The 27,922-nt window shown below is 43.2% G+C and overlaps 1 protein-coding gene and 1 long non-coding RNA gene across 3 annotated transcripts in view; one reads left to right on the forward strand and one right to left on the reverse strand.

Moving 5' to 3' along the window:
• The window catches only part of LOC147362031 (uncharacterized), a 111,521-nt gene that overhangs the window by 51,788 nt on the left and 31,811 nt on the right, over nucleotides 1-27,922 (forward strand). The gene's annotated exons all lie outside the window — the stretch shown is intronic.
• SLC10A2 (solute carrier family 10 member 2) overlaps nucleotides 27,375-27,922 on the reverse strand; it is a 36,659-nt gene continuing 36,111 nt past the window's right edge. Inside the window, exon 6 of the mRNA XM_086330557.1 lies at nucleotides 27,375-27,769. Coding sequence (XP_086186683.1) covers nucleotides 27,756-27,769 — 14 coding nt within the window. The 3' untranslated portion in view covers nucleotides 27,375-27,755. The remainder of the gene's footprint in view (nucleotides 27,770-27,922) is intronic.

Below are 27,922 nucleotides of genomic sequence, written 5' to 3' on the forward strand. Positions count from 1 at the left end.
GGAAGCTCAAAAGGCTGGGGATATACATATAGTGGTGGTTTAGTCACTAAGTTGTGTCCAACCCTTGAGATCCCATGGAGTGTAGCCCGCCAGGTTCCTCTGCCCATGGGATTCTCCAGGCAAGAATACTGGAGTGGGTTGCCATTTCCTTCTCCAGGGGATCTTCCTGACCCAGGAATCGAACTCAGGTCTCCTGCCTTTCAGGTAGATTCTTTACCCACCAAACCATGAGGAAGATGATATATGTACAGGCATAGCTGACTCATTTAGCTACACCACATTGTAAAGCAACTCTACTCCAATAAAAAACAGCTTAAAAAATATGACTGGGGATAGTTGCCAGGCTTGTGTGTGCCTCTTCTCCATCATTTCTAAGATCTAAATCCTGCCTGGTAGATTCATTTTACTTTTACTCAACAATTATTTATTGAGCAAGTATTGTGTTCCAGGCTTAGTGCAGCTGGTAACTTTCAGGGCAAGGCTTTTTTTTTTCTCATTATGGTATATAGGCGTATATAAAGGGAGTGTTGAAATAGTGCAGAAGTTTAAAACTGAATCACTGAACTGGAGATAAGAGAGTGGTTAGATATCAAATGGACACTTTGTTCAACAGCCTGCCCAAACCTTCAGGTGAAGTATGCGAATAGATTCAGGTGCTCACGGAGCAAAGAAATAACACTGGCTCAGAGGCAAAAGCATTGATCATTGAATAATAGACCCAACACTTTCCAAAGGAACCAGCGGTCAGTATCTCTCTACTGCCATGGTACACATTTTCTAAAACATCTATTTTGAGGAGTGTGAAGTGTTCATGAGGCCATGAGTTTTGTCCTCTGTAATGAGTACATTATGGGCGTATAATTTGTGGGTGGCTTCCTGGAGACAGACAACTGTCTGACGATCAGTGTCAAGATCCAGTTTCAATATTGCTGAAGTCATTTGTCATTTGTTGATTTGTTTGTATTTATTCTTTGTCTGAAAGTCTTACAAGGAGGAGATAGAGTCACAGGTCCTGGCTGTGAAAGGATGAAGGACACTGGTGGTGTTCAGGGGCCATGAGAGCACCCCAGATTATTCAAAGGACGTTTCCTTAGCCTTTTCTGCCCACAGTGGACCTGTCTCAGAAGATCTTGGGTTTGAGGGAATCTGATCAATCCAGTGAGGTTCATTCTTTATTTCCCTGCTAATGCTGGTAGAAAAGTGTTCTAGGAAGCCCCCAGGTGCAGAGCTGAGAGGGGCAGAGCCAGGTAGAGGATTCAGAAGGGAATTCCCGCTCTCCTTACATCTCCTGGCTTATCTCTGTTCTTAGAGATAAGCCCGTAGGATGATGGGAAGCATCTGGTTCTTCACCTTTTGTTCTGAAACGATGGGCTAAAGGGATACTTACTTGATGAGTCATGCTGGCCAAGGTTCTTTAGTTGAAAACATGATGACTTGATAAGCAAGCCACTTGTTCAGGGTGGACTTCCTGTTTCACATTTATGATTGTGTGTGGAGATTTAATTAAGAGTGTTCTTCACTAAGAAGGAATGTCGAATAATAAAGGCCTAGGGGATGGACACACAAGAGAAGACTCTACACATGGACATCACCAGATGGTCAACACCAAAATCAGATTAATTATATTCTTTGCAGCCAAAGATGGAGAAGCTCTATACAGTCAACAAAAACAAGACCAGGAACTGACTGTGGCTCAGATCATGAACTCCTTATTGCCAAATTCAGACTTAAATTGAAGAAAGTAGGGAAAACCACTAGACCATTCAAGTATGACCTAAATCAAATCCCTTATGATTATACAGTGGAAGTGAGAAATAGATTTAAGGGACTAGATCTGATAGATAGAGTGCCTGATGAACTGTGGATGGAGGTTTGTGACATTGTACAGGAGACAGGGATCAAGACCATCCCCATGGAAAAGAAATGCATAAAAGCAAAATGGCTGTCTGGGGAGGCCTTACAAATAGCTGTGAAGAGAAGCGAAAAGCAAAGGAGAAAAGGAAAGATATAAGCATCTGAATGCAGAGTTCCAAAGAATAGCAAGAAGAGATAAGAAAGCCTTCTTCAGCGATAAATGCAAAGAAATAGAGAAAAACAACAGAATGGGAAAGACTAGAGATCTCTTCAAGAAAATCAGAGATACCAAGGGAACATTTCATGCAAAGATGGGCTCAATAAAGGACAGAAATAGTATGGACCTAACAGAAGCAGAAGATATTAAGAAGAGGCGGCAAGAATACACAGAACTGTACAAAAAAGATCTTCACGACCCAGATAATCATGATGGTGTGATCACTGACCTAGAGCCAGACATCCTGGAATGTGAAGTCAAGTGGGCCTTAGAAAGCATCACTATGAACAAAGCTAGTGGAGGTGATGGAATTCCAGTTGAGCTCTTTCAAATCCTGAAAGATGATGCTGTGAAAGTGCTGCAGTCAATATGCCAGCAAATTTGGAAAACTCAGCAGTGGCCACAGGACTAGAAAAGGTCAGTTTTCATTCCAATCCCAAAGAAAGGCAATGCCAAAGAACGCTCAAAGTACCGCACAACTGCACTCATCTCACATGCTAGTAAAGTAATGCTCAAAATTCTCCAAGCCAGGCTTCAGCAATACGTGAAACTGTGAACTTCCAGATGTTCAAGCTGGTTTTAGAAAAGGCAGAGGAACCAGAGATCAAATTGCCAACATCCGCTGGATCATGGAAAAAGCAAGAGAGTTCCAGAAAAACATCTGTTTATGCTTTATTGACAATGCCAAAGCCTTTGACTGTGTGGATCACAATAGAGATGGGAATACCAGACCACCTGATCTGCCTCTTGGGAAATTCGTATGCAGGTCAGGAAGCAACAGTTAGAACTGGACGTGGAACGACAGACTGGTTCCAAATAGGAAAAGGAGTACGTCAAGGCTGTATATTGTCACCCTGTTTATTTAACTTATATGCAGAGTACATCATGAGAAACGCTGGACTGGAAGAAACACAAGCTGGAATCAAGATTGCTGGGAGAAATATCAATAACCTCACTGTACAGATGACACCACCCTTATGGCAGAAAGTGAAGAGGAACTAAAAAGCCTCTTGATGAAAGGGAAAGTGGAGAGAGAAAAAGTTGGCTTAAAGCTCAACATTCAGAAAACGAAGATCATGGCATCCGGTCCCATCACTTCATGGGAAATAGATGGGGAAACAGTGGAAACAGTGTCAGACTTTATTTTTCTGGGCTCCAAAAGCACTGCAGATTGTGACTGCAGCCATGAAATTAAAAGACGCTTACTCCTTGGAAGGAAAGTTATGACCAACCTAGATAGCATATTCAAAAGCAGAGATATTACTTTGCCAACAAACGTCCATCTAGTGAAGGCTATGGTTTTTCCAGTGCTCATGTATGGATGTGAGAGTTGGACTGTGAAGAAAGCTGAGTGCTGAAGAATTGATGCTTTTGAACTGTGGTGCTGGAGAAGAGTCTTGAGAGTCCCTTGGACTGCAAGGAGATCCAACCAGTCCATTCTGAAGGAGATCAGCCCTGGGATTTCTTTGGAAGGAATGATGCTAAAGCTGAAACTCCAGTACTTTGGCCACCTCATGCGAAGAGTTGACTCATTGGAAAAGACTCTGATGCTGGGAGGGATTGGGGGCAGGAGGAGAAGGGGACGACAGAGGATGAGATGGCTGGATGGCATCACTGACTTGATGGACGGGAGTCTGGGTGAACTTCGGGAGTTGGTGATGGACAGGGAGCCCTGGCATGCTGCGATTATTGGGGTCGCAGAGAGTCGGACACGACTGAGCGACTGAACTGAACTGAACTGAACTGAGGGGATGGAACATGTGGGAAGTCACTTAAGCGATGGGATCAAAATCTGTGGACCAGAAACCCCAATTCTCAGTTGCCCTCCTGCTGTTCTGGCTGGTGAAAGTGGTCAGAAAGGGGTAGAATGAGCCTGTCAGTGGAAAGGAGCCTGACAGGTGAGCTGACTGACGGAAGACCATGGTCAGCCCCTGCTTTACAACAAAAACTACTCCGTGCAGGTGAAAGATCGTCACTGAACTGCAGAGCTTAAAAGCCCGTCCTGTATCCCACTACTCTGTAACCTGCAGGAGAATGACACACGGTTACATAAAAAGAAAAAGATGGATATAATGGAAAAAAAAAAAAACACCTCTTCAGGTTAGGAATGCAAAAGTCTGGTTTTTAATCTTAGTCACTTGTTGATTGTATGTTCTTGGACAAGTCACATAACCCCTACAAGCCCCCGTTTTCTTCTTTGTGGAATGAAGATATTAATAACATCAATTTCATGATATTTTTTAAAAGTATTGAATATGTATGTGCAGTGCTTTGTAACATAGAATGTCCTCTAAAATCTTTGCTCTTCTTATTCTTAATAATCACACGGATAAGACCTGATCAAGAGAGTCTTTTAGACACACCTGGGCTTGGTGAATGATGGAAGTGCCTGTTCCTTTAGGCTGCTCTTGTGTTCAGACCAAACAAACAACAACCTCCATTTCTTGAGAAGTTTAATCTCCTCCACTTGTCAGCTTTGTGCAAAGCTCAGTTTAACACTGACATCTTGGGCTGACTGTTGTGTGCAGTCAGCCCAAGAGCAGGATTTTAGGGTGGCCATAGTCCTGGAGAAGGCAATGGTAACCCATTCCAGTACTCTTGCCTGGAGAATCCCATGGAGGGAGGAGCCTGGTAGGCTACAGTCCATGGGGTCGCAAAGAGTTGGACACGACTGAGCGACTTCACTTCACTTCACTTCATAGTATAACTACAAGTATTCATCTTGCTCAAGATCAGACAAAAATATGCACACGAAACCCAGTACAAATCAGAAATGTGAATTAAGAAAGAGCCCCATTTTAGGAGCTCAGTCCAGTAACAGTTGTTACTGTGTGAAGCCAAGTCCAGAACAGCTCACTGGTCCACGTCATCCAAGGCGAGAGGATGCTGGCTTGGGTGCACCCTCGGGTGGTTGGCATCAGTCTGAAGTTCAGGTAAGTTGGAGGAAATGGCATGTTAATGCTGGATTGCACAACATCAGTCTTCAAGCAGTACACTGGGTTTACTTAAAGAAGAACCCTTTTCAATGTCTTTAGATGGCTCCAACCGTATTTCATGTTTATAAGGGCCGTTTTAATTCCCTCAGCTATTGCCTGAGATCTGTCTTTCAGTAAATGAGATAAATAAGGAAAACTTCATCTTTTGTATGCAAGATTTTGGTGCATATACTAGTAATCAGGTACATTTCAGGATTAGCGTAATTATTTTTACATCTCTGGATTCAGTTTGGATCATCCTGGCCATTGGAGAACTAACATTAATCCTCCCAAATGTCAAAGGATCTCTTACTTTGGTCATTTACCATCAGTTTTTCCTGTTTTTAATTGTACAGAATGCTCTCCTAATAAGAACACGCCATGGTCTCAGAAGGGGATACAGTAAAATATTTTGCCTCTCCCTTAGATGCCTGTCTAAATAATAATGCTCTTCTTTTAACACATGGAGTTAATTGTGCATTCTTCTTAGAGAGAAAGTCTGCTTTCTTTAGCCAGGCTTCTGTGTTTGGCTTCAGCATTTCTGTCACCAGCACGCCCACCACCGCTGTTAGGCAGAAACCTCAGTCACAGCACTCAACAAAGAAGTGGCAAGCCTCCAAGAAATACATTTCCCACAGAAACGCAGCTGAGAACATTAAAACCTGGGTAGGTCTGGTTTCTGTTTGGTTCACCTCCCAGGTCTCACGCATACCTTCTGAGTTGAATGAACTGGTGACAATTTCACCGGATCACTCAGGCACTCTGGAATTTCTGTTCTGACATATATAATATATACCACTCCACCTTTGTCTTCCGAGATAGCCTAGGCTTTGCGGACAGAGTCCATTAAAGAACGGGGGACCGGGTTGAGTACGGTTTACACTGTCTTCAATCGTGTGGTGAAAGCACAGGAGGATTTGTGCAAATTCAGCGAAGGCAAAAAATCCTCCACTTCACCACCTTGCTCAGCCAATATGAGAACCAGATGGGTTTCCACACACTCCTGATTGCTACTGTTTGATGTCAACTATTGGAATTCCGCACATTGGTGCCCTGACATCAGGGAACGCCCCAGCCCTTCATTTTGCTTGGTAGACCACACTGGAGCACATTTTTTTTTTTTTTTTCTAATTCTTATAGGAATGAAACCAGCATTCAAAAGGCACCTTGTCCCAGCCATTTGTAAATTAATTTGTTAATGAAACATTACATCAGGGCAGCACTTTACAGTTTACAAAGTGCTTTCATTTCCTCATTTAATCCTTAAAATAACCCTGTGGAATAGGAAGGGCTGTTGAAAGAAGCTAAACAGTTGAGGAGAAATCCAATGTGCTACTATTCCTGTCTTTAAATATCTGGTGTTAACTTATATAAGCACTAACATTGAATTTTCGCCAAGTATAGAACATGTCCCTGGAGGAGGGCACGGCAACCCACTCCAGTATTCCTGCCTGGAGAATCCCATGGACAGAGGAGCCTGGAGAACTACGGTCCATAAGGTCGCACGGTCAGACACGACTAAAGCGATTTAACACACACACACAAAACACGTATGAGCCCCCTAGAATGTTTCTTCTTGCGTGTGTGCTTAGTCACTCAGTCGTGTCTGACTGTTTGTGATCCTTTGTTCTGTAGCCTGCCAGACTCCTCTGTCCCTGGGATTTTTCAGGCAAGAATACTGGAGTGGCTTGCCATTTCCTAACTTACATATGCATTATCATTGAATTGTTGCCAAGTATAAAACATGTGTGAGCCCCCTAGAATGTGTTTCTTCCTAAGGCGGTATAATTTCCACACATAATTTATGGAGCTCTGGATTCTCAGGCACGTTCATTGACGCCCATAACTGAACCAAAGGATGACTTTCTCCCCTGGAGTTGGGGATGGAGATGGGCATTTGGGAGAAGAGTTTGAATTGCAGGGGACAGCACAATGTTTTGCAGTCATATTTTTTTTAATCTTGAAAACTATTGATTTAGAAAAATGTCTACATGTTAATTTTTGCCACACAGGATTAACCAGAATTGACACATCAGGAAGATATACCATATTTATGTGCAGCTGTGTATCCTGGTTGAGAAATTTGGATTATTTAGCACATGCTATTTGTTCAAACAATAACAATTTGCTTATTTCTTTTTCATACTCTTTAAGTGTCCATCTGACAGCACTAGGGTAGATTTTTTTTTTCCCCTGAGATTGTTTGGATCTTCATTCAGGCTTTGTAGTTACCATGCTTTGCTGATACCATGGCTATGGAAGCGATGCCTAGCTGGCATTTTCCACGGAGGAATGCTCTACAGGCTCTGATGATGGAGGTGCAGGCTCTGATCATGCTCTACAAGCTTTGATGATAGAGATGCATGCTGTAATGATGGAGATACAGGCTCTGATAATGCTCTATAGGCTCTGATGATGGTGATGCAGGCTGTGATGATGGAGATGCAGTTCTCTTGAGCCAGAGGGCTGAGCTAAGCCTCAAAGCAGCTCCTCACAAGCAAATACACCAAGGATGTACCTCTTCTCTCAATTCTTGCCCTGTGGAATCATGTTCAAGTTTCTCTGCCAGGAAAACAAGGGCTTTTGTCATCTGGCCCCACCCCACATGTCTGTTTTATCTTCTGCCTCTTGTATTTTCTCTTCCCCAGTACTCGGGTTCTTGTAGTCTCTGAATATCGGAGAATTTCTTGTGTTTTTCACCTCTGCACGTTTGCACACACTGTTCTTTCAAACACTCTCTTGCCCTGCTCTTGAGAATGGCAAACTCCTGATCCTTCAAGTGTCCCCTCAAGCATGACTTTTTTACATAAATCTCTTCCTCATGCCCTAAAACAGTCTAAGGATGTGATTTGAAATCCTTTTATGTCCTCTATACTTGTACAGCTCACCATGGTCCCAATCATATTTACTGCTTGTTTGTCTGTTTCCGGAATAGATTATGAAATATTTGAAAGCAGGAGCCATCCGTCATGGTGACTGGCAAGGAGTGTATGCTCCAGTCATTGAGGAAGGAATGAATGAAGGACTGTGTGATCTGCAGCAGTCATTTTAAAGTGGCTTTTTAAGATGTCATTCCAAACCAGCAGTAAAGAAGGAAATATACCCTGGTTTTGCTCCTTAAGTTACAGAATATCTTATCCACGTTGAAAATTATAATCTTAAAAGATGATTTGACTGTACTTTGGGGTTGACTTGAAGCAATGTTTGGATGAAATGCCATTAGAAATGTGATATAAGAATGGGGGAAGTAAATGTCCTTACAAAACATTAAGTTGTAACAAATCACATTTTCCTCCCTGTTATCAATTAAATGGCTTCATTGACATTTACAGGTTAAGTTACAATAAGAGAAAGTTGCAGTGAACTTAGTGTCATATAATAATAATGGCTTATTTTACCCAGACTTCGTTGTTGTTGGTAAGGATGGATCCTCTGTAGTAACTACCTGTTGGCAATTCTTCTGAGATACATTATGAACTCAGTGACTTGTTACAGGCTTTACTATGTGACTACATCATCACAATGAAGAAAGCAGGATGACTGCAAGTGCAGGGCTGTGGCTGAAGGGCAGGAGCCTGAGTCTGTGACTCTCACTCTGAATTATTATTATTATTAGACAGGATCGCAGCTCTTGTTATATGAAGCTCCAAAGTTAAGATTTATCAGTCATGCTGATCGGATGAGATTCTTCAGTCTTGTTCATTTTCTTTCTCTCTCTCTCCTCTTTCTTGGGTTATGGGTTAGGGTGAATACCATTTAGAGCATTCTCCCCTTTCCCCATTTTGGGTTGGGCAAACTTAAATGAAAATAGTAAGATGATGAAGGATGGGCCATATCAGTAGGATTGTCTAGGAGTCAGAAGAATACGTGAACCCTGTCTGCTTTGGAGGATTATTGAGAAAAACAAATGATCTAAGGTAAAAGATACCTGGCATCAAATTAAAGAAAGTACTTAGTTCATGTGTTTAGGAAGGTATTGCATCTCAGTCTGATCAGGCCGCTATAACAACGCAGCAAAGCCTGGGTGGCTTATAAAGAGCAGCACTTCATTTCTCATTGGTCTGGAGGCTGGAATTCTGAGATCAGGGTGCCAGCATGGGAGGCATCCTGGTGAGGGGCTGTCTTCTGGGTTGCAGACTTCTCACTGTATCCTCACATGGTCAAAGGGACTAGGGAGCTTATAAGAGTTTTCGTCTCATTTATAATATCTGAACCTAAAGGCCCACTCAGTCACTAAGTCGAGTCCAACTCTTTGTGACCCCATGGACTGCAGCACGCCAGGCCTCCCTGTCCATCACCAACTCCCAGAGCTTGCTCAAACTCATGTCCATCGAGTCAGTGATGCCATCCAACCATTTCATCCTCTGTTGCCCCCTTCTCCTCTTTCCCTCAATCCTTCCCAGCATCAGGGTCTTTTCCAATGAGTTGGCTCTTCGAATCAGGTGGCCAAAGTACTGGAACTTCAGCTTTAGCATCAGTCCTTCCAGTGAATATTCAGGGTTGATTTCCTTTAGAGTGACTGGTTTGATCTCTGCTATCCAAGGGACTCTCAAGAGTCTTCTCTAGCATCACAATTCAAAAACATCAATTCTTCGGTGCTCACCTTTCTTTATGGTTCAACTCTCACATTCGTACATGACTACTGGAACCTCCTAATAACATCATATTAAACATTAGGATTTCAACATATGAATTTGCAGGGTGGACACAAATCTTCAGGCCATAGTATATTGGATCACACACATTATGTTCACACTTTCATTTCTTCTTTCTTAGCAGATGGTTACATTTCAACATGGAAAAACTAGTTTAAGGTTATAAACAGGACAGTCATAAGACTGACCATTCACTCACCTCTTCATCTGTCCATCCATTCATTCATTTTATACCTATTTTTGTCAGAAACAAAACAAATGGGTAAAAGAATAAAACATACAGAGACTATGGCATACATCTATCTATCTGTCCATCCGCCCATCCACTCATCTCTCCATCCATCCACCCACCTATCCAGTAAACATCATAAAGTATCTGCCCTCATAAAGCCTAAATATCAGGAACAGACCATGACACTCTTTGGATTATAAAATTATAAATGGGTAGACATCTTTCTTTACTGAGTAGAATGAAGCACATATTTTATTTATTTATTTATTTTTGGTCCAGATTATAAGACAGGCTTATTTATTTTTAATTTATTATTATTATTATTATTATTTTTTACTTTACAATATTGTATTGGTTTTGCCATACATAATCCACCACAGGTGTACACGTGTTCCCCTTCCTGAACCCTCCTCCCACCTCCCTCCCTGTACCATCCCTCTGGGTCATCCCAGCGCACCAGCCCCAAGCATCCTGTATCCTGCATCGAACCTGGACTGGTGATTCATTTCTTATATGATATTATACATGTTTCAATGCCATTCTTCCAAATCATCCCACCCTCTCCCTCTCCCACAGAGTTCAAAAGACTTCTATACATCTGTGTCTCTTTTGCTCTCTCACATACAGGGTTATCATTACTGTCTTTCTAAATTCCATATATATGTGTTAGTATACTGTATTGGTGTATTTTGTTTCTGGCTTACTTCACTCTGTATAATAGGCTCCAGTTTCATCCACCTTATTAGAAGAAGCACATATTTTAAAAAATAGATTAATCATAGTGGTGTTTTTATTTCCTGGGGCTTCTGTGAGGATTCAAGAGGTGAAACATGGAATAGTATTGCCCAGAGTTGTCTGAAGAAAGATACCAGGGAAATGAAAGATCCCCGCAACGAATGCTCTCAGTAACTTACAATCATGGTCCTAAAGCAAAAACCAAAGCTGAGAATTCAAATGCAAGCTACTAAATTTTCCACAATGATCCTCCAGGGAGGAAAGAATGGAAGCAGCATTGTGCCAAAAACGATTTATTCTAAATAGAAAAAGGAAAATTATTTTTGGCTGTGATAGTTTCAATCTGTCTGTCCCATGGAATGGGGATGGTTGGGCATTCGTGGTTGATGGGAAGAAACTGAAGCAAGCTGCTGAATTTACAAGGCACTTTTAAAAACAAGTTTTACAGCACAGGGAATTGGGATAGTTTGTCTACTCTTCATGATCACGATTGAAACTTGGATCCTTATAAATACTGAGGAAAGGTGAGGAAATGAAGTAGGTTTTTAGGCTCAGATTCAGGAAAGAAACCTACCCAGACTCTGGTTGTAATGTCTGATAGGAAATAGAGTATTCCCTGGCTACTTGTGGAAATGCCACCTGATAATGAGTTTTGACCCAACTTATTTCCTTGTAGAAGCATAATAATTTAAATCACTGGGGGCATATTCTGAAGCCTTTAAAAAAAAGTTACAGTCCTTGATTAAACACGGGCACCCCCCCCCCCCCAATCTGACCTAATCTTACACAGAATCCCATTTTCACAGTGTATTTTATTCAGGATATTAGTGGTCTTGACTCTCAAAATATTAACCTTTAGGCTAATTGTCTTTTAGGATTTTCTTGGGGCTTATTCCTGGATGTGTTACAAAGATTCTATTAGCATACATATATGTTCTTCTAGATTTAACCCTTCCATCCCCTTCAGGGTACTTCCAGTTAAAATGCGATCAATGGTATTATATTTACGGCTGCTGTTTCCAAACGGAAATCTGTTGAAGTTTTCATTCATCCATTCATGTTTATTTTTGTTTTCCCCCAAATAGTAGAGGCAGATAACAGCACAGAAACACCAAGCATTCATACAGTAAGAACTAAAAATCTTCCCTGATTTGCGTTTTCTATAAGCTGTTTTTCAGAATGTACAATGAGATTCTGGTGTACGAGAGGATGACAAGGTCAAATTTTGTGAACAGTCTCCAGTGTTCATTTGGATTTGTTTGGAAGAAAGAATTAGAAAAGACAAAAAAAAGAGTACAAATGGGGTATGTCAGCAGAACTGGTGGGATCCAGTAGAATAATGGTAGGGTCTGATGCTGGGGGAGTTTAGTCCTTGTTCAAGGAGGCAGGTCTCAACCTCTCTGAGCCTCCTTTTCCTTACCTGTACAATGAAAGCGATAACTAGGTGGGCTGGAAAGACCACAGAAATGTTTCAAGCTTGCAGATACATATGGATGATGAATCAGATTGCTCTCACGTTGGTTGATTTCCAGCGAAAGAGCAGAGCAAAGGATAGATGCTGATGTTCAGAAGACAAATCGGTGGGACTCGTCTCCGACGTCATGCCCTTGGTCCCCAGTGAAAGTGAAAGTCGTGTCTGACTCTCTGTGACCCCGTGGACTGTACAGTCCATGGACTTCTCCAGGCCAGAATACTGGAGAGGGTAGCCGTTCCCTTCTCCAGGGGGTCTTCCCAACCCAGGGACCGAACCCAGGTCTCCCACATTGCAGGCGGATTCTTTACCAGCTGAGCCACAAGGGAAGCCCGAGAATACTGGAGTGGGGTCTATCCCTTCTCCAGTGGATCTTCCCAAACCAGGAATCGAACCTGGGTCTCCTACATTGCAGGTAGATTCTTTACCAACTGAGCTATTAGGAAAGCCCTGGTTCCCAGAGAAGCCTACAAAAACTAGAGGTCTTAGCTGCCTGCACTGGAGAAGGAAATGGCAATCCACTCCAGTGTTCTTGCCTGGAGAATCCCAGGGACAGGGGAGCCTGGTGGGCTTCCGTCTACGGGGTCGCACAGAGTTGGACACTACTGAAGCAACTTAGTAGCAGCAGCAGCTGCCTACACCGTGAGAGGAATTCCCCCTCTCACTCAGGCTAGCTGTGTGGAACCATCCCCGAAACATCATTGCCACCTCAGTTCCCTGGCTCTGGACTCATCCATCTTGTGTTATATTTCCTTTTTCCTTCCTGCCTCCTGGGTGTTAGCAGTGACTCAAGTTCCTTCTGCATCTTCCAGCTTCTCTCCTTTGTGATCTCCTTTGGATGTTCTGACACCATTTGATAAGCTATTTCCACATGGGGTCCATTGCCACCTACATCTAGAAAATATTCAGACTTACCTCTGGTCTTAATGTCCTACTAGACCCCTCTGCTTGAATGCCCCTAGGAAACCTGAAATTACTCAGCCCAGATTCCATCACCAGACTCGATATCCACAGACATACCCTCTTTAGTGAATGGAACCGTCCTCATTCACAGATCACCATCCTATATACAATAAAACTGGAAAAGTTTGGAATATCATGAGAATTAAAAGCACGTGACATAGACATGGAGTGAGCAAATGCTGTTGGAAAAAATGGTGCTCATAGACTGTTCTCTCAGAGTTGCCACCAACTTTCAGTTTGTGGAAAACTCATTCTTCAAAGGTGGAAGTTCGGCGATCACCTTCTCTTCCTCCCCACTCTGTGCTAGTGGGAGCACGGACTCAGTCTGTTCCACACCAGCTCTTATTCCAATTCCACCTCCTCTGAGCTGCTGCTGTCATCTTCATCATATTCAAATTAAATGCTACGATTTCTCTGAGATGCTTCAGGACTCTTCACCGCTCGAAGGTGAGAGTCCAAGTTTCCTCGTAGGATGCATCGGACACCTCCGTGGTGGGACCTCTGCCTTCTGTCTTGTCACTGTTCCCTGACACACCAGTGTGCCATGCACGCTCGGTCCACGACCAGGAACCCAGTGCCCTGGGCTGAGGGGCTTGTCTCTCATGTCTGAGCTTTTCCCCACCCTGCTTTCTCTGCCCTAAATGCTTTTCTCTTTTATCCCCATGATAAACTTCTTGTCTTCAAAGCTCACCTCAGGATTTCTTTCTTGTTTTCTCGACTCTTGTTGGCCACACTTTGTTTTTCTGCAGCACTCTTGAAGAAATACTTCCTTCGAAGCATTTGTAGAAGGGCTACGCTTTTGTGTAGGTGCTGGTTCGTTTTTTTCTCTCTCCCTAGGTGGGCAGTGAGTACTTTGAGAGTAGGAACATTTCTTTAATTCATCCCTATTGCTGTTTAGTCTCTAACTTGTGTCCAACTCTTTGCAACCCCATGGACTGTAGCCTACCAAGCTCCTCCATCCATGGGATTCTTCAGGCAAGAATACTGGTTAAGTGAAAGTTTCTCAGTCGTGTTCGACTCTGTGACCCCATGGACCGTACAGTCCATGGAATTCTCCAGGCCAGAATACTGGAGTGGGTAGCCTTACTCTTCTCCAGAGGATCTTCCCAATCCAGGAATCGCACCCAGGTTTCCTACATTGTGGGTGTATTCTTTACCAGATAAGTCACAAGGGAAGCCCAAGAACACTGGAGTGGGTAGCCTATACCTTCTTGAGCAGATCTTCCCCACCCAGGAATCAAACTGGGGTCTTCTGCATTGCAGGTGGATTCTTTACCAACTGAGCTATCAGGGAAGAATACTGGAGTGGGTTGCCATTTCCTCCTTCAGGGGATCTTCCCAACTCAGGGATTGGACTCGTATCTCCTTCATTGGCAGGTGTATTCTTTACCTGCTGAGTCACCAGGGAAGCCCTTAATTCATCCCCAGCCCCACACATATTGCCTGGCACAAAGTAGGAGCTAAATAATGCTTTTCTGGAAAAAAGGGAGTGCGTGGAATTAAAGACCATCCTGAGACATTGCTCGCCTTATTGTCTGGTCACTGTGTCCTTGTTAACATTTTGTTTGTGATAAAACGGTGTACCCAACTACACTGAAAGTCTGGTGAGAAGTAACCCAGGGTGGTGATTCTTCACCTGCCTGGTCAGAAGCAAAGCAGACCCCCTGTTTTTCTTTTTGATGAATGAATGAAGGTTAGGTGATGGAGAAGGATGCAAATGGGCAAAATCCTGAGCGGGTCTGAAGCTTCAGCGAGTCACTGTCAGGCTCCTGTCCTGCTGCTGCAGATGACGTGTCTCGGAGGGAATTTCCCCTCCATTCCTCCTCCAGCTCATCCTGTGCTGCAGCTGCAGTCGTGCATGCAGTGGGAGATGGAGTAACAGACGGGCTCAGACAGTGGGCAATGAACGTAGGAGGAGGAGAAACAGAAGTATACGTTAGTGTGGGTTTGTTAATCCAGTGCTGATTATAAAGAAAATGTGTGAAGCGATATCATTTCCAGAGAGGTAGTGGTGTCACAGTGATAAAGAATCTGCCTGCAATGCAGGAGATGCGAGTGTGATCCCTGGGTCAGGAAGATCCCCTGGAGAAGGAAATGGCTAGCCACTCCAGTATTCTTGCCTTGGAAATTTCATCAACAGTGGAGCCTGGTGGGCTACAGTTGATGGGGTGGCAAAGAGATATGACTGAGCACACAGGTAGGCGCACACACACACACACACACACTGGAGCATCAGTGGAGGGAGATGGGTCTTCCTGATGTCTGTCAAGCGGGCTTTATTTGGTTCCCTTGGACCAAGTTGTTGAGGGGATGGGGTCCTGCAGGAAGCTGTTGGGGCTGTTACCCAGAACACAGACAACACAGGTAGTTCACACTGTGAGAACTGTTTTCCTAGATCTTTTCAAATACAATTAGGTGGATCTGAAATAGGATTTCAGATTGGAAGCTCTCACAACACCTTGATATCAACAAACCATGAATAAATAAAATTACAAAATCAAAATGCAATTCAAAAGGATTTCATGTAATGATGCCTTTTTCAATAAATGCCGTGGAGAGGAAACTGTGGGATAAACCATATCGTTTCAATTTTCTCCTCAGGGGTTTTTAGATCCATATGCTTTTATGGAGAAAAATGTTATTAAAAAAATAGAATCTCTCCACGACTGTTGAATCCCTGGTAGGTGCTCTTGGAGAGACTAGGCGTGGGGCTGTCACTGGGGATTGGGCTGGGCTGGTTGGGTTTCTTGCTGGTATTTCCTGGGGCTGGAAAGACTGTTACTTCTGCTTCCTCAAGGGACTGTCATTTGTATACGATTCTCCCTCCAGGAATTCCTTCCTTGGGTTAAGGTATATTTCTAGGAAGTTTAACTTAAGTTGCAAATACATTAGCAGGGACAAGTCACATGTTCATCCAATTCCAGGCATAAAGACTTTAATGCAAGTTTTCCTAAAAACACATTTCAGAGAATATTATTTACGAGAAATTATGTAAACCAAGAGGTCTACAATCAGAGGAGCATGGGAAACACTGGGTTAAATAGAAATAAATGCTTCTCCCCCATGTTCTTCCTCTTCCTCTTCCTACATCTCTTTCTCCTTCTTCCGGTTCTCCTATTTTTAGCTGTGGATTTTCCCTCAAAGCTTTAGCATGCCTAGAGTGAATTCCAAAGCAGGAAATATAGTCAACCAGGTTGGCAAAACGTATTTGAACCTGAAAACTGCTTTATTTGGATGTTTAGAGAAACAGTTTGGAAAAGATTCTGTTTTTATGATAGTCAGATTATGAAACATTGGGAAGCTGAGAGAGGAGGATGGGAAGCAAGGTTTCCATCTCAAGTGAGGCTGGGCGTGCACACGTGGAGCCTGGAGAGGGGGCCTGAGAGGTTTCAGAGCAGAAGGTTTATAGGAGGGCACTTGGGCAGAGCTCAGAGTGCAATAAGCAAGCCTCCACAGGGAAGCCAGAGGCAGGGGCAGGTCAGAGCAAATAGGGGTTTTGCATTTGTTCCCAGCTTCGGTTCAGATCTGGTTCTGAGCTCAGCTCAGTAACTGTGTGAGAAATTAGACCGGCGAAGACCTCGTTAAGGAAGAGTCTGGATCTTCTCCAAATCAACTGACTCTCTTGGGTGTTTTTAGGCTCAGGGTGACCTCCCCCAGATCTCTTAGGACCCTTTGGCTTCCAAATGTTGCCTCCTGGATTACCGGCTGCAGAGAAAACAACCGGCAGGCAGGATGACAAGATGAAAAATCCTGAGTTTGGGCTTTAGAAAGACAGATTCTGACAGATTCAGGATCCTGACAGATTCAGGATCCTGGAGTGGGTATAGCTGTTCCCTTCTCCAGGGGATCTTCCCAATCCAGGGATCCAACCCAGGTCTCCTTCATTGCAGCCGGATTCTTTACCAGCTGAGCCACCAGGGAAGCCCTCTGAGTCCCAGACCCATGTTTTAGTCTGAGCGCTGCCACTCCTCCAAGAGATTATCTTGCTCAATTATTTTAACTTTCTCCCCTCAGGGTCCATGGGGGAGTGGCTCCAGGACCCCCAGTGGATAACAAAATCTGAGGGTGCTCAAGGCCCTTACACAGAATGGTGTGTAACCCACACAAACCTTCCAAGAACTGTAAATCATCCCTTGCTGTTGTTCAATCACTAAGTCGTGTCCGGCTCTTTGTGACCCCAAGGATTGCAGCACGCCAGGCTTCCCTGTCCTCTACTATCTCCTGAAATTTGCTCAAGTTCATGTTCACTGAGTCAGTGATGACATCCTACCATCTCATCCTCTGTTGTCCCCTTCTTCTCCTGCCCTCAATCTTTCCCAGCATCATGGGTCTTTTCCAGTGAGTCAGCTCTTCGCATCAGGTGGTCAAATATTGGAGGTTCTGCTTCAGCATCAGTCCTTCCTTCCAATGAATATTCATTGGAATATAAGTAATCATCCCTAAATTATTTATAATGGTGGCTCAGTGGTAAAGAATCCGCCTGCCAATGCAGGAACTGTAGGTTCGATCCCTGGGTCAGGAAGATCCCCTGGAGGAGGAAATGCAAGCCACTTCGGTATTCTTGGGGGCTTCCCTTATGGCTCAGATGGTAAAGCGTCTGCCTACAAATGCGGGAGACCAGGGTTCGATCTCTGAGTCGGGAAGTTCCCCTGGAGAAGGAAATGGAAACCCACTCCAGTAATCTTGCCTGGAAAATCCCATGGACGGAGGAGCCCGGTAGGCTACAGTCCATGGGGTCGCAAAGAGCCGGACATGACTGAGAGACTTCACTTCACTTCAGTATTCTTGCCTGGAAAATCCCATGGATGGAGGAGCCTGGCAGACTACAGTCAGTGCATGCCTGTGTGCTCAGTCACTTCAGTTGAGTCTGACTCTTGATGACCCTATGGACTAAGACCCTCCAGGCTGTTCTGTCCATGGGGTTCTCCAGGCAAGAATACTGCAGTGGGTTGCCAAGCCCTCCTCCAGGGAATCTTCCTGACCTGGGGATCAAATTCACGTCTGCCTGCATCTCCTGCATTGCAGGTGGATTCTTTACCTGCTGAGCCACCTGGGAAGCCCTGGGCTACAGTCCATGGGGTTGCAAAGAGTCAGACATGACAGCGACTAAGCACAAGCCTGAGATTACATATAATACCTAATATAATGTGAATGCTGAGTAAACGGTTACCAGTGCAGGGAAAGCTCAAGTTTTGCTTTTTGGAACTTTCTGGACTTTAAAAAAGTATATTTTTGATTTTTGGTTGATTGAGTCTGTGGATGTGAAGGTATACTATGGAGACATTGCTGGTTCGATTCCATATCACAACAATAAAGCTAAGATCACAATATTGCAATAAAGTGAGTCATACAAAATTTTTGATTTCCCAATGCATATAAAAGTTATGTTTACACTATACTACAATCTATTATGTTTTATGTCCCAAAAAGCATGTATCTCAATTAAAAATTACTTTACTGTTAAGAAATGCTAACCATCATTTGAACCTTCAGTGGACTGTAATCTTTTTGCAATTGTAACATCAAAATTCACTGACCACTGATCATCTTAATATTAATAAATATGATAAAATGGAAAAATTGAGAATTATTGAAATGTGACACAGAGACAGGAAGTGAGCAGATGCTATTAGAAAAATGATGCTCACAGACTTGCTCATGCAGGGCTGCCATAAAATTTCAATTTGTAGAGAACACAGTGTCTATGAAGTACAATAAAGCAGAATACAATAAAACGAGGTCGGGCTCTGGAAGTTTGGGTCTCAGTGGTTTGACCTGTTAAATAAGAGCAGTACATTAGATGACTTGTAAAATTACCGCTAGCTTTAATGCTCTGAATTAGATTTTATATATCTATATCTATAATCTCTATCTATAAATGAATAATTCACATTTTTTAGTAATAAAGAAATGAATAAAATACTTTCTTTGGTCTGATAAATGTAATATTTTCTTCTGCTTACATCTCCAGAATATTTCAAATGACTCTAACAAAAATACAGACTCAGAAGGAAAAAAGCAGCTTTATAAATTTGAGAAAATATCTATTAAGATAAATTTATTAAACAGGAAACTTTCAGGATTTGTATATCTAAATTTTAAGTTTAGTCTTTGAATAACTAACAGACAGCCCAATAATGAAATTCCAAATTATAATTCGGGAAGTTCCTGATTGAAAATGTGGAATTTTTGAGAGTTAGTTGTTCCACTGATCATGAATATTTATTATAATGACTGTGTGTTTCGGCATACTAATTTTTATGTTTGCATGGCAGTGTTTTTGCAGGGGTCCCATTATTCACAAATGCTAGCTCACTCATTTACAAATAAACTTACCCAGTAAGGAATGGAGTGCTTGGCTAGCCCTTTTTAGCTCAATGTATAAGCAGCAGGATATAGCAGTGACTCTCTTGGAAGCTTGGAATTAAGACAAACTGAGCATAGTACTCTTAGAATCCTAATCTTTGATTGGCCAGTCTATGAGCAAAGGCTTAGTGCTCTGTATTAAAATGAAGAAGATGGATTATAACAATATTTGAGTTTTTATTTTGAGCAGTTCAACCTGCTTACTCCAAGCCCCTCATCCATTTTTTTCTTTTTTCTTTTTTAAAACATAAGAGCCAAAGTTAGGAATCAGGCTGGCTTTTCCTGCTCCTTTATTCCCAATCTCTGGATGCTGTTGTTTAAGTCTTTTATTTTTTTTTTTAACGTATTTTTAAAACTTGTTTTTATTTATTTTTTGGCTGTGCTGAGCCCAGCATGTGGGGTCGTTAGTTCCCTGCCCCAGGATCGAACCCACGTCCGCTGCAATGGAAGTGCGGGTTCTTAACCACCCGACAGTCAGGCAAGTCCCCTGTTGTTTTTCAGTCTTACGAAAGCCCATCAGATTCAGTCTCTCCACCTCACTGCTACCTTCCCAGCCATTTTCATCACACGCTCATCTGTTTTCAGCCTTATTCCTTTCCGTTTCACCCTGCACACCATCACCAAGTTCATTTCACCACCCCCTCAGGAACCAACAGGCTACCGTATTCAGCCCCGTCCCTCTGGCTGCTTTTCGAGGCTGCCCATGTTTGGAGCTTGTCATAGTCAGCTGGGGCTGTCATAGCAAAATACCACAGATGGGGCCACTTAAACAAGAGACATTTGATCCTGGTGTTTCTGGAGGCTAGAAAGTCCTAGATCAAGGGGTCAGTAAGGTGGGTTTTTATTCTGAAGTCTCTTCTCCTGCCTTGTAGGAGGCCTTGTCTCTCTGAATACTCGCATGACTCTAAATGATCCCCTTGACTCTTGTTACAGTAGTGACTCTCCGTACAAAGGCTCTAACCCTGTCACACCAGGGCCCTGCCCTTCTGACTTGGCCTCACCCTCATTATCTCCTGAAGACTGTGATGCTGGGAGTTAGGATTCAGCAAATTTGGGGAGGACCCAGATATGCAGTCCACAGCAGGACTGGCACTCATTCGTGCCGTGGGTGTCCATCCCAACGCCAGGGCTCTCACCGGAGCACCGTTTCCCCACACCATGACGTCACCTGCTTTTGCACCTGAGACCCTCCAGCTTCACTTCCCCAACCCCCGAACCTGTATGCTACTCCTCTCTCCCTGAAGACTTTCTTCCTCTCTTGTACTTGCTCAGATTGGACCTGTCCTCAAGGCTCACCTAAAACTGCACCTGCTCCAAAGCACACTTCTCTAACCTTCTTTGATTCACGCTAATAATCTCTTTCCATCTTTCCGTGAACTCTTCCAGCTATACGTGCATACGTGCCAAGTTGCTTCAGTCCTATCTGACTCTTTGCGACCCCATGGACTGTAGTCCCCCAGGCTCCTCTGTCCATGGGATTCTCCAGGCAAGAATACTGGAGTGGGGTGCCATGCCCTCCTCCAGGGGATCTTCCTGACCCAGGGATCGAACCCACATCCCTAATGTCTCCTGCATTGGCAGAGGGGTTCTTCACCATTAGCGCTACCCTTACAGTTATAGTCCCACCATTTTTAACAGTTACTCTTGACTTCTTTTATGATGTTAGTGAAATATCTTATCGGGATTTGTACTCTGTAGCATACTTTTATGTCTACAGTCTCATGTGATCCTCTCAAAAATCCACTGAAGTAGAGTTTAGTTGAGATTCTACTTTACATGTAAGGAAACCGAGGCTCCATGAGACAAATGATTTAGAGAGCTTATAAACCAGGGTTCCAATGCTGTTTTCTGACTGTAACCTTCATCATCCATCTGCTCATTCCTTACCCCGTTTAATGAATCTTCTTTCTAAAATATTTTAATTTAGGTTTTCTAGTATTTATGTGTCTCTTTAGACTGAATTTAATTCTTTCTTGGGGAGAGAAACAAATACAATGCATTTCTACGAAGGAATTTAGAGTTCATCCCATTTGAGTTTCTTCCCACTAAATCCTGTTGCTGTTGTTCAGCTGCTAAATCGTGTCTGGCTCTTTGTGACCCCACGGACTGTAGCACGCCAGGCTTCCCTGTCCTCCACTGTCTCTCTAAACCCTATACTGAGTTACTGTGTGATACACAGTAGTCTCACCACTTAATAAACGAAGAAACTGACAGACACAAGGAAATGATTTCTGCTTTTCATCTACTGGATTAGCAACGCCGCTTTATCTATTTTTTTTTTTTCACTTGTGAACTGTGTTAATGAGAAACCCCAGGCAAAGAGAACACATCTATTTCATTCTAAGCCATTGTCATTTTTTGTTTTCTTGTGATTGCAGCGGTGCAAATCTAACTTCTTTGGTGCCTGACCTCAGCATATTTTGGCCTCCCACACAGAAGATGAACCCTGAGGTTACAGCTGTTGGGTGGGGGTGAGGTGGTGCGAAATAGCTGAATAGTGGAAACCTACCAATCACATGTGACCCCAGTCAGTCCAGACATTGGTGTAAGAAACCGCTCACACATTCTTTTAGAGTGATACCAAATCAGAAACATTTAATGGGCACTGAAATAGCCGAATTAAGAATCAGGTTCAGACACGTCGAGGTGTGATATCTCCAACCAGAGCCAAGTGAGAAAAGAGTTAGACCTTGAAATGGCCAAATTAAACAGGACACAATTGAGAGCAGGTCGTCCCTCCAGGCCCTCGTAAACCCGCACGTGGGAACTTTTGAAAATGGAGTTAGCGCCGATCGTGTCTTATTTTGCTTGGCCTTGTAGTGGGCTCACCCTTCAGGAATTTGGCTCTGGCTGGACATATCACACTTTTATGCGTCTGACCTCCTCCCTCAAGTCTCCTTTTTTCGTGCGTGTGTGTATATATATATATAATTTAAAAAATCAGATATGGTGTTATGTTATTAAGTTTAGTAAGAGGTAAAGATGAAAAAAAACTACAAAAAAAGGACAGACTGTGCTGAAGGCCATGTAGTTAGATGACCCAGGACGTGGGTCTGCTTGAACTGTGTGGGCCGAGTTGACTAGTACTGGTTAAGATCAGCAGGTAAGCCACTGGGCAGGAGGTGGCATGGAGGTGGGGCTCCTGAACCCCGCCTCAGCAGCTCACCGCCCATGTTCTCAGAAGCAGGATGCTCAAAAGCAGACAGCTGAAGAGGCGGACATGACAAGGCATCTGTGGAGGGTCACACGGTAGAAAGAGGATGTAGTGACATCCCAAGAGGGCACCCGTCCAACTTCTTACAGGGCTTGAAGCCAACAGATTGCGTGTCACGACTCAGAAGCTGCCGTTCTTGGGACTGGATGCAGATGCAGGGGAGAGGATGTTAAGAACATGATGAAAAAACCTGTATTTCAAGCATATTTTCCTCCTAGGATGGTCTGTGTCCTACCTGTCAGCCTAAGTTCCCTCCTTGGAAGCTGTAAATGGAAACAGCTACTTGCCCATGCAGTGTTGGCAGCAGAGATTATTGCGGAAAAATTTCATGGCATTTGATTAACTTGTGAGTTTCTATTGCAATGTCACCAAAAGGGATCTCTACTGAAATCCTTTCGGCATCCAATTCTGAGTCACTATCTCAAGTGACTGCCCGTGTACTGAGATACACATATATAGAAAACTGTATTGTGGGGCCATAACCAACTGATGGTTCTTTTCTATTCCTTTAATAAGACATTCAGAGGAAAGGAACATCAAGTTTAATAAGTTAAGCTATACACACATATATATAACTTATTAAATATGCATTGTTGTTAAATATATCTTAAATATGTGTGCATGCTCAGTTGCATGGTTGTGTCTGATTCTTTGCGACCCAGAGGACTGTAGCCCACCAGACTCCTCTGTCCATGGGATTCTCTAGGCAAGAACACTGGGCTGGGTTGCCATTTCCTTCTCCAGGGGATCTTTCCGAACCAGAGACTGAACCCGTGTGTCCTGCATCTCCTGCACTGGTGGGTGGGTTCTTTACTACTGAGCCACCCGGGAAGCCCCATTATCTATCTATCTATTCCTCAGCATTGCTGTACCTACATCAGAAACAGCCTCAACCACTTCTCATGGTCTGACTTAAGGTGTTATCGTGGGGTTAATTCTGACACCAAACAGGTGAAATAATCTTTTCTACTGTCAGATTTCAGACAAGATTCAGTGCTCTGAGCTCAGGAGAGGTGTGGTAAAAAGGTGCATTTTCATGCCCATTCAGCCCTCTGACTGTTGTGTAGTTAAGGGTAATTCTCTTAAAGATTTGATGGTGCTTTTTTATTCGGCAGTTTCTCGCTGAGGTCAAGGTTGGCAAAGGACCAAACAGCTTCTGTTCCAACTTCCCTGTGGTTCCCTTCCAGGTCAGTCCTGGGATTCTGGGCTAATTTGAGAAGTTTCTGCAGGTCTGCACCATTTCTGGCCAAAGAGACATCTGGGAGGCCAGCTTAAAACCGTGACTGCTTTGCTGATCTGTGTTCATTGGGCACCTAGCTTGGAAATCTATTTTTCTCTGTGCAAATTTCCTGGATCTGTCTATTCATTACTGAAATTTCTGGATAAAAGACATCTTTTATGATTTGACCAGTCATTTATGCTTTGACCAGTCATTGTTTAATTGTGTGTGTGTTTTCTTAGAAAACTAGGGCTAACTTGCCAAGCATCTGTTCTGTTTGCTTTAGTCTATATTTCCCAGGGCTCACTTCTAAAAATCAAAGGCCCCTTTGAAGTGGCTCCGACTCTTAAATGACTAAACCTTTACTTTCCTCTTTCCACAAACCCCGTGCATTTTTTAAAAAAGTGTCTCTAATGGTCTTTATAGCTTTGTAATTGGTCTCTCTTCATAACAGAACCATTGATGTGCCAGAATGTGCACTACTGGAATTGATAGTATAGTGGAAAGACTCTTCATGTGGAGAGATGAGAAGCTGAAGGAAATTTTATGCATTCATTAGACGTTAATTATATAGCTGGTCTGTGCAAAGTTTTGAAAAGTGTATTTGTTGCTCAGTAATATCTGACTCTTTGAGACCCCGTGGACTGTAGCCCGCCAGGCTCCTCTGTCCATGGAATTCTCCAGGCAAGAACATTGGAGTGGGTTGCCATTTCCTTCTTCACGAGATCTTCCTGACCCAGGGATCGAACCCACGTCTCCTGCATTACAGGCGGATTCTTTACCGTCTGAGCCACCAGGTTGCATAGTAAATGCATATTTACATTTATATGGTAAAATAATCTAGATATAATATGAGATTGAGTGGGATACTCTTTATTTGAATGAACGTTGTGACTGAAACTCAGAGTAAAAGGATTTTCTGGAAGAAATGATTCTAATTGATTGAATTTGAGAGAAGCAGTCTTGATTAGGTAGAGTGGAAGAAACTATTTTCCAAGGACTGGGAGGATGGCAAAAAACAGTGAAATAAATGTTTAAAAGGGCTAAATCAAGTAAGTGCTTATAGCACAGAGCCTATGATGAGCTGACTTTAGCTAAGATAATACATTTCATGGCTTGAAAAAGTGGAAAGGGTTACATAATGTTGTTGGAGAGGTGCTTTTATGGGAGACCTTTAAAGACCATGGCTGTGAAGTTAACTGGACAGTACCATATTGTGGGGAAGTTGGTTTTAAACTTTTTGTGTGTGTTCAGATGGATCTTCTGGAGTGTCGATGTTTCTCTCCTTGATTTGCTAATCAGATCATGTTAATTATGAATCACAAATATAAAAGATAATATGCAGGATCCTAAAGCAAGGAAATTGATCTACTCCCAAAGCCAAGCCCGATGGCTGGCAGACAAGGTTTGCTCAGTAGATAAATGATACTCCAATGAGCAAAGATCCCGAGTTGGCTCACTTCCCTGGCTGGTGCATCATTGCACATACTCATGGCTGATCTGCAATGCCTCTTTCACTGAATACTGATCACTTTTTATATTTTTAAATCTCACTCTTAATCAATTCATAGAAACCCTGAAACTTTCCTAAATAGAACACTCCATCTGAGCGGTGGTAAACAAGATGTTGAAGTCTGCATAATGGAAAACAAATTATGCAGAGGAGCTGTGTGCCATGGCTGAGACAGGAAAAAAAAAAAAGGACATTTTTTAACCCACTACTGCTTCCTTAATTGTTTTGGCATGTGAGAATCAGAGAGTCACTCAGGCGAGCAAATGTTAGCCTCCCAGAAGCCTGCCACTTGGCTGCTCAGATCAGTTCATTTTTGGTGTAGCTCCCCAAGCAGTAGTAAAGACACAACAGCACAAGGCCAGGCAGGGTTGTTCTGTTTGAAAGGACTGAAGGTGGTTGAACTTTTCACTGAAGCGAGTGTCATGGGCTAAAGCCTTCAACCAAGGCTGCAGGGAACCACAAAAGTGTCTCCAGGACTCAGCTTACTGCTTCTAAGTGAGGTTGGATACCCATCAAGGATTCCAAAGTGATGCTTGACAGCAAAGACCTTGACAGCGTTATTTGTTTGGGTTATTATTCAGAGTCAACATGTATATTATAAATGCTTCCTTTCCTTTGTTTTTATTGCCTTCCCATACTTTTACGAGTTTGGCAGGGAAACTTCAGAAAAATACGGTGAAAAGGAGTAAATTTTCTGCAGAGAGTTTAAGGGGATAGTTACAATTTCGTAAACAAAGCATTGTCTCTCACCAAAGACATGGCCCCTCTCCCAGTTATGGGTGGAAGAAGACCACTAAAAGCACCACAGCCCTGGGAATACCCAAAACAGGACTGAAAAATAGCTGATGCTGCTACATTTCCCAGATGCAGCTGCCGAGGCTGGTGGAGGATAAATAGCAACCCCCTAGACCACCCTGCCACGGGGTGTAGGCGACAGAGTCAGAATTGGATTCCAAATGTTTGAACTCTAAACCACTGTGTTACAATTATTAAAGGGATACTTCCTGAGTCCCCGGTTATTTCTTAGTCCATGTACGACACTCCACATCCTGGTGGTCGAATCCTACAACACCAGACAGAGCCCTGCTCTTAAGAAGTTCCTCCTATTGTTAGGGGAGATGAGACATGTTTAAACAGAAACTCACCAAAATAGAAGACAGTAAAGAAGATGTGAAGACTTAGTGAAAGTGAAGTCGCTCAGTCATGTCCGGACTCTTTGAGACCCCATGGACTGTAGCCTACCAGGCTCCTCCACCCATGGAATTTGCCAGGCAAGAGTACTGGAGTGGGTTGCCATTTCCTTCTCCTGGGGATCTTCCCAAACCATGGATCGAACCAGGGTCTCCTGCATTGCAGGGGAATGCTTTGCCATCTGAGCTATCAGGGGAGCCACCATGTGAAGACTTAAGAAGAAGGAATTAGGAGGTAGGCATTTGAAGCAAAGTAGGCTCATTTTTGGCCCCAATCCCTTGTCCTTTGAAGCATAAAACATGATATCGATAAAAGAAATGTCCACTTATTGAAGTCTGGGGAAGTCTCTATGGCTTATACGTGAGTTAACTTGAATTTTATGCTAGTTAAAACAGCCGGTTGGCAACTTTCAAATGTATATTGTACATCTGCTTGAATTATTAAAGGAAAGGGTGCATTGACCAGAGGTAAAGAATGCTCATGTTAAAAGTAGATTAAATGCCTTCCTTCCTGGGGTGCCAAGGCAGGGACTCCTTTGATGATAAGACTCCCTTCCCAGGTGCCAAGGCCAGGATGACTCACTGTGTGGGTGCTGTGTTTCTGAAACCTTGAAGGCATGTATCTCTGACCTGTTCATTGTTCTTTGTTCTGGCAGATGTAGAACTGTGCTGAAACTACACTTCTCCAGAGCAGTTCCTCAGAGTTATCTGGGATGCTGGCTTCTGGGTTATAGTCCTCAGTGTGGCTCAAATAAAGCGTTTGTTTTAAGTTTTTTTTTTTTTTTTCAATGTGGACCATTTTTAAAGTCTTTATTGAGTTTGTTACAGTGTTGCTTCTGTTTTATGTTTTGGTTTTTGGGCCCCAAAGCATGTAGGATCTTAGCTCCCTGACCAGCACCCCCTGTATTGGAAGGCCAAGTCTTAATCACTGGGTCACCAGGCAAGTCCCCAAACTCCTATTCCTATTATAGATTGTTGATTGACTCTTTTCATGGACAGTGTCAACCCACCTGTATGGGCTAACCCACTTGAGGAGAGAAGACACAGCATTTGTCTGAATGTTACAGCTCAGCAGCATTTCTGAAGATTCTGATGTGATCAGGGAGAGCTCCTCACGGGAGGTGGCATTCGAGTGGGACCTCCAAGGATGGTCAAACCTGGGTCGCTGGAAAGGGGAGAAGAAGATGTCAGAGGCTACAGAAATGGCTGATATTAAGGTGGAGAGTCAAGTGTGCATGAGGAGTTATGGTAAAATGTTGAAGAGGGTCAGTCTTATTGGAGAGCAAGTTTTCTGGGGAAGGAATGCCAGGTGAGACTA

The sequence above is a fragment of the Bos grunniens genome, chromosome 12 (genome assembly GCF_055505025.1).
Source record: "Bos grunniens cultivar Pamir isolate PY7600 chromosome 12, Bosgru_T2T1.0, whole genome shotgun sequence".
Taxonomy (NCBI): Eukaryota; Metazoa; Chordata; class Mammalia; order Artiodactyla; family Bovidae; genus Bos; species Bos grunniens.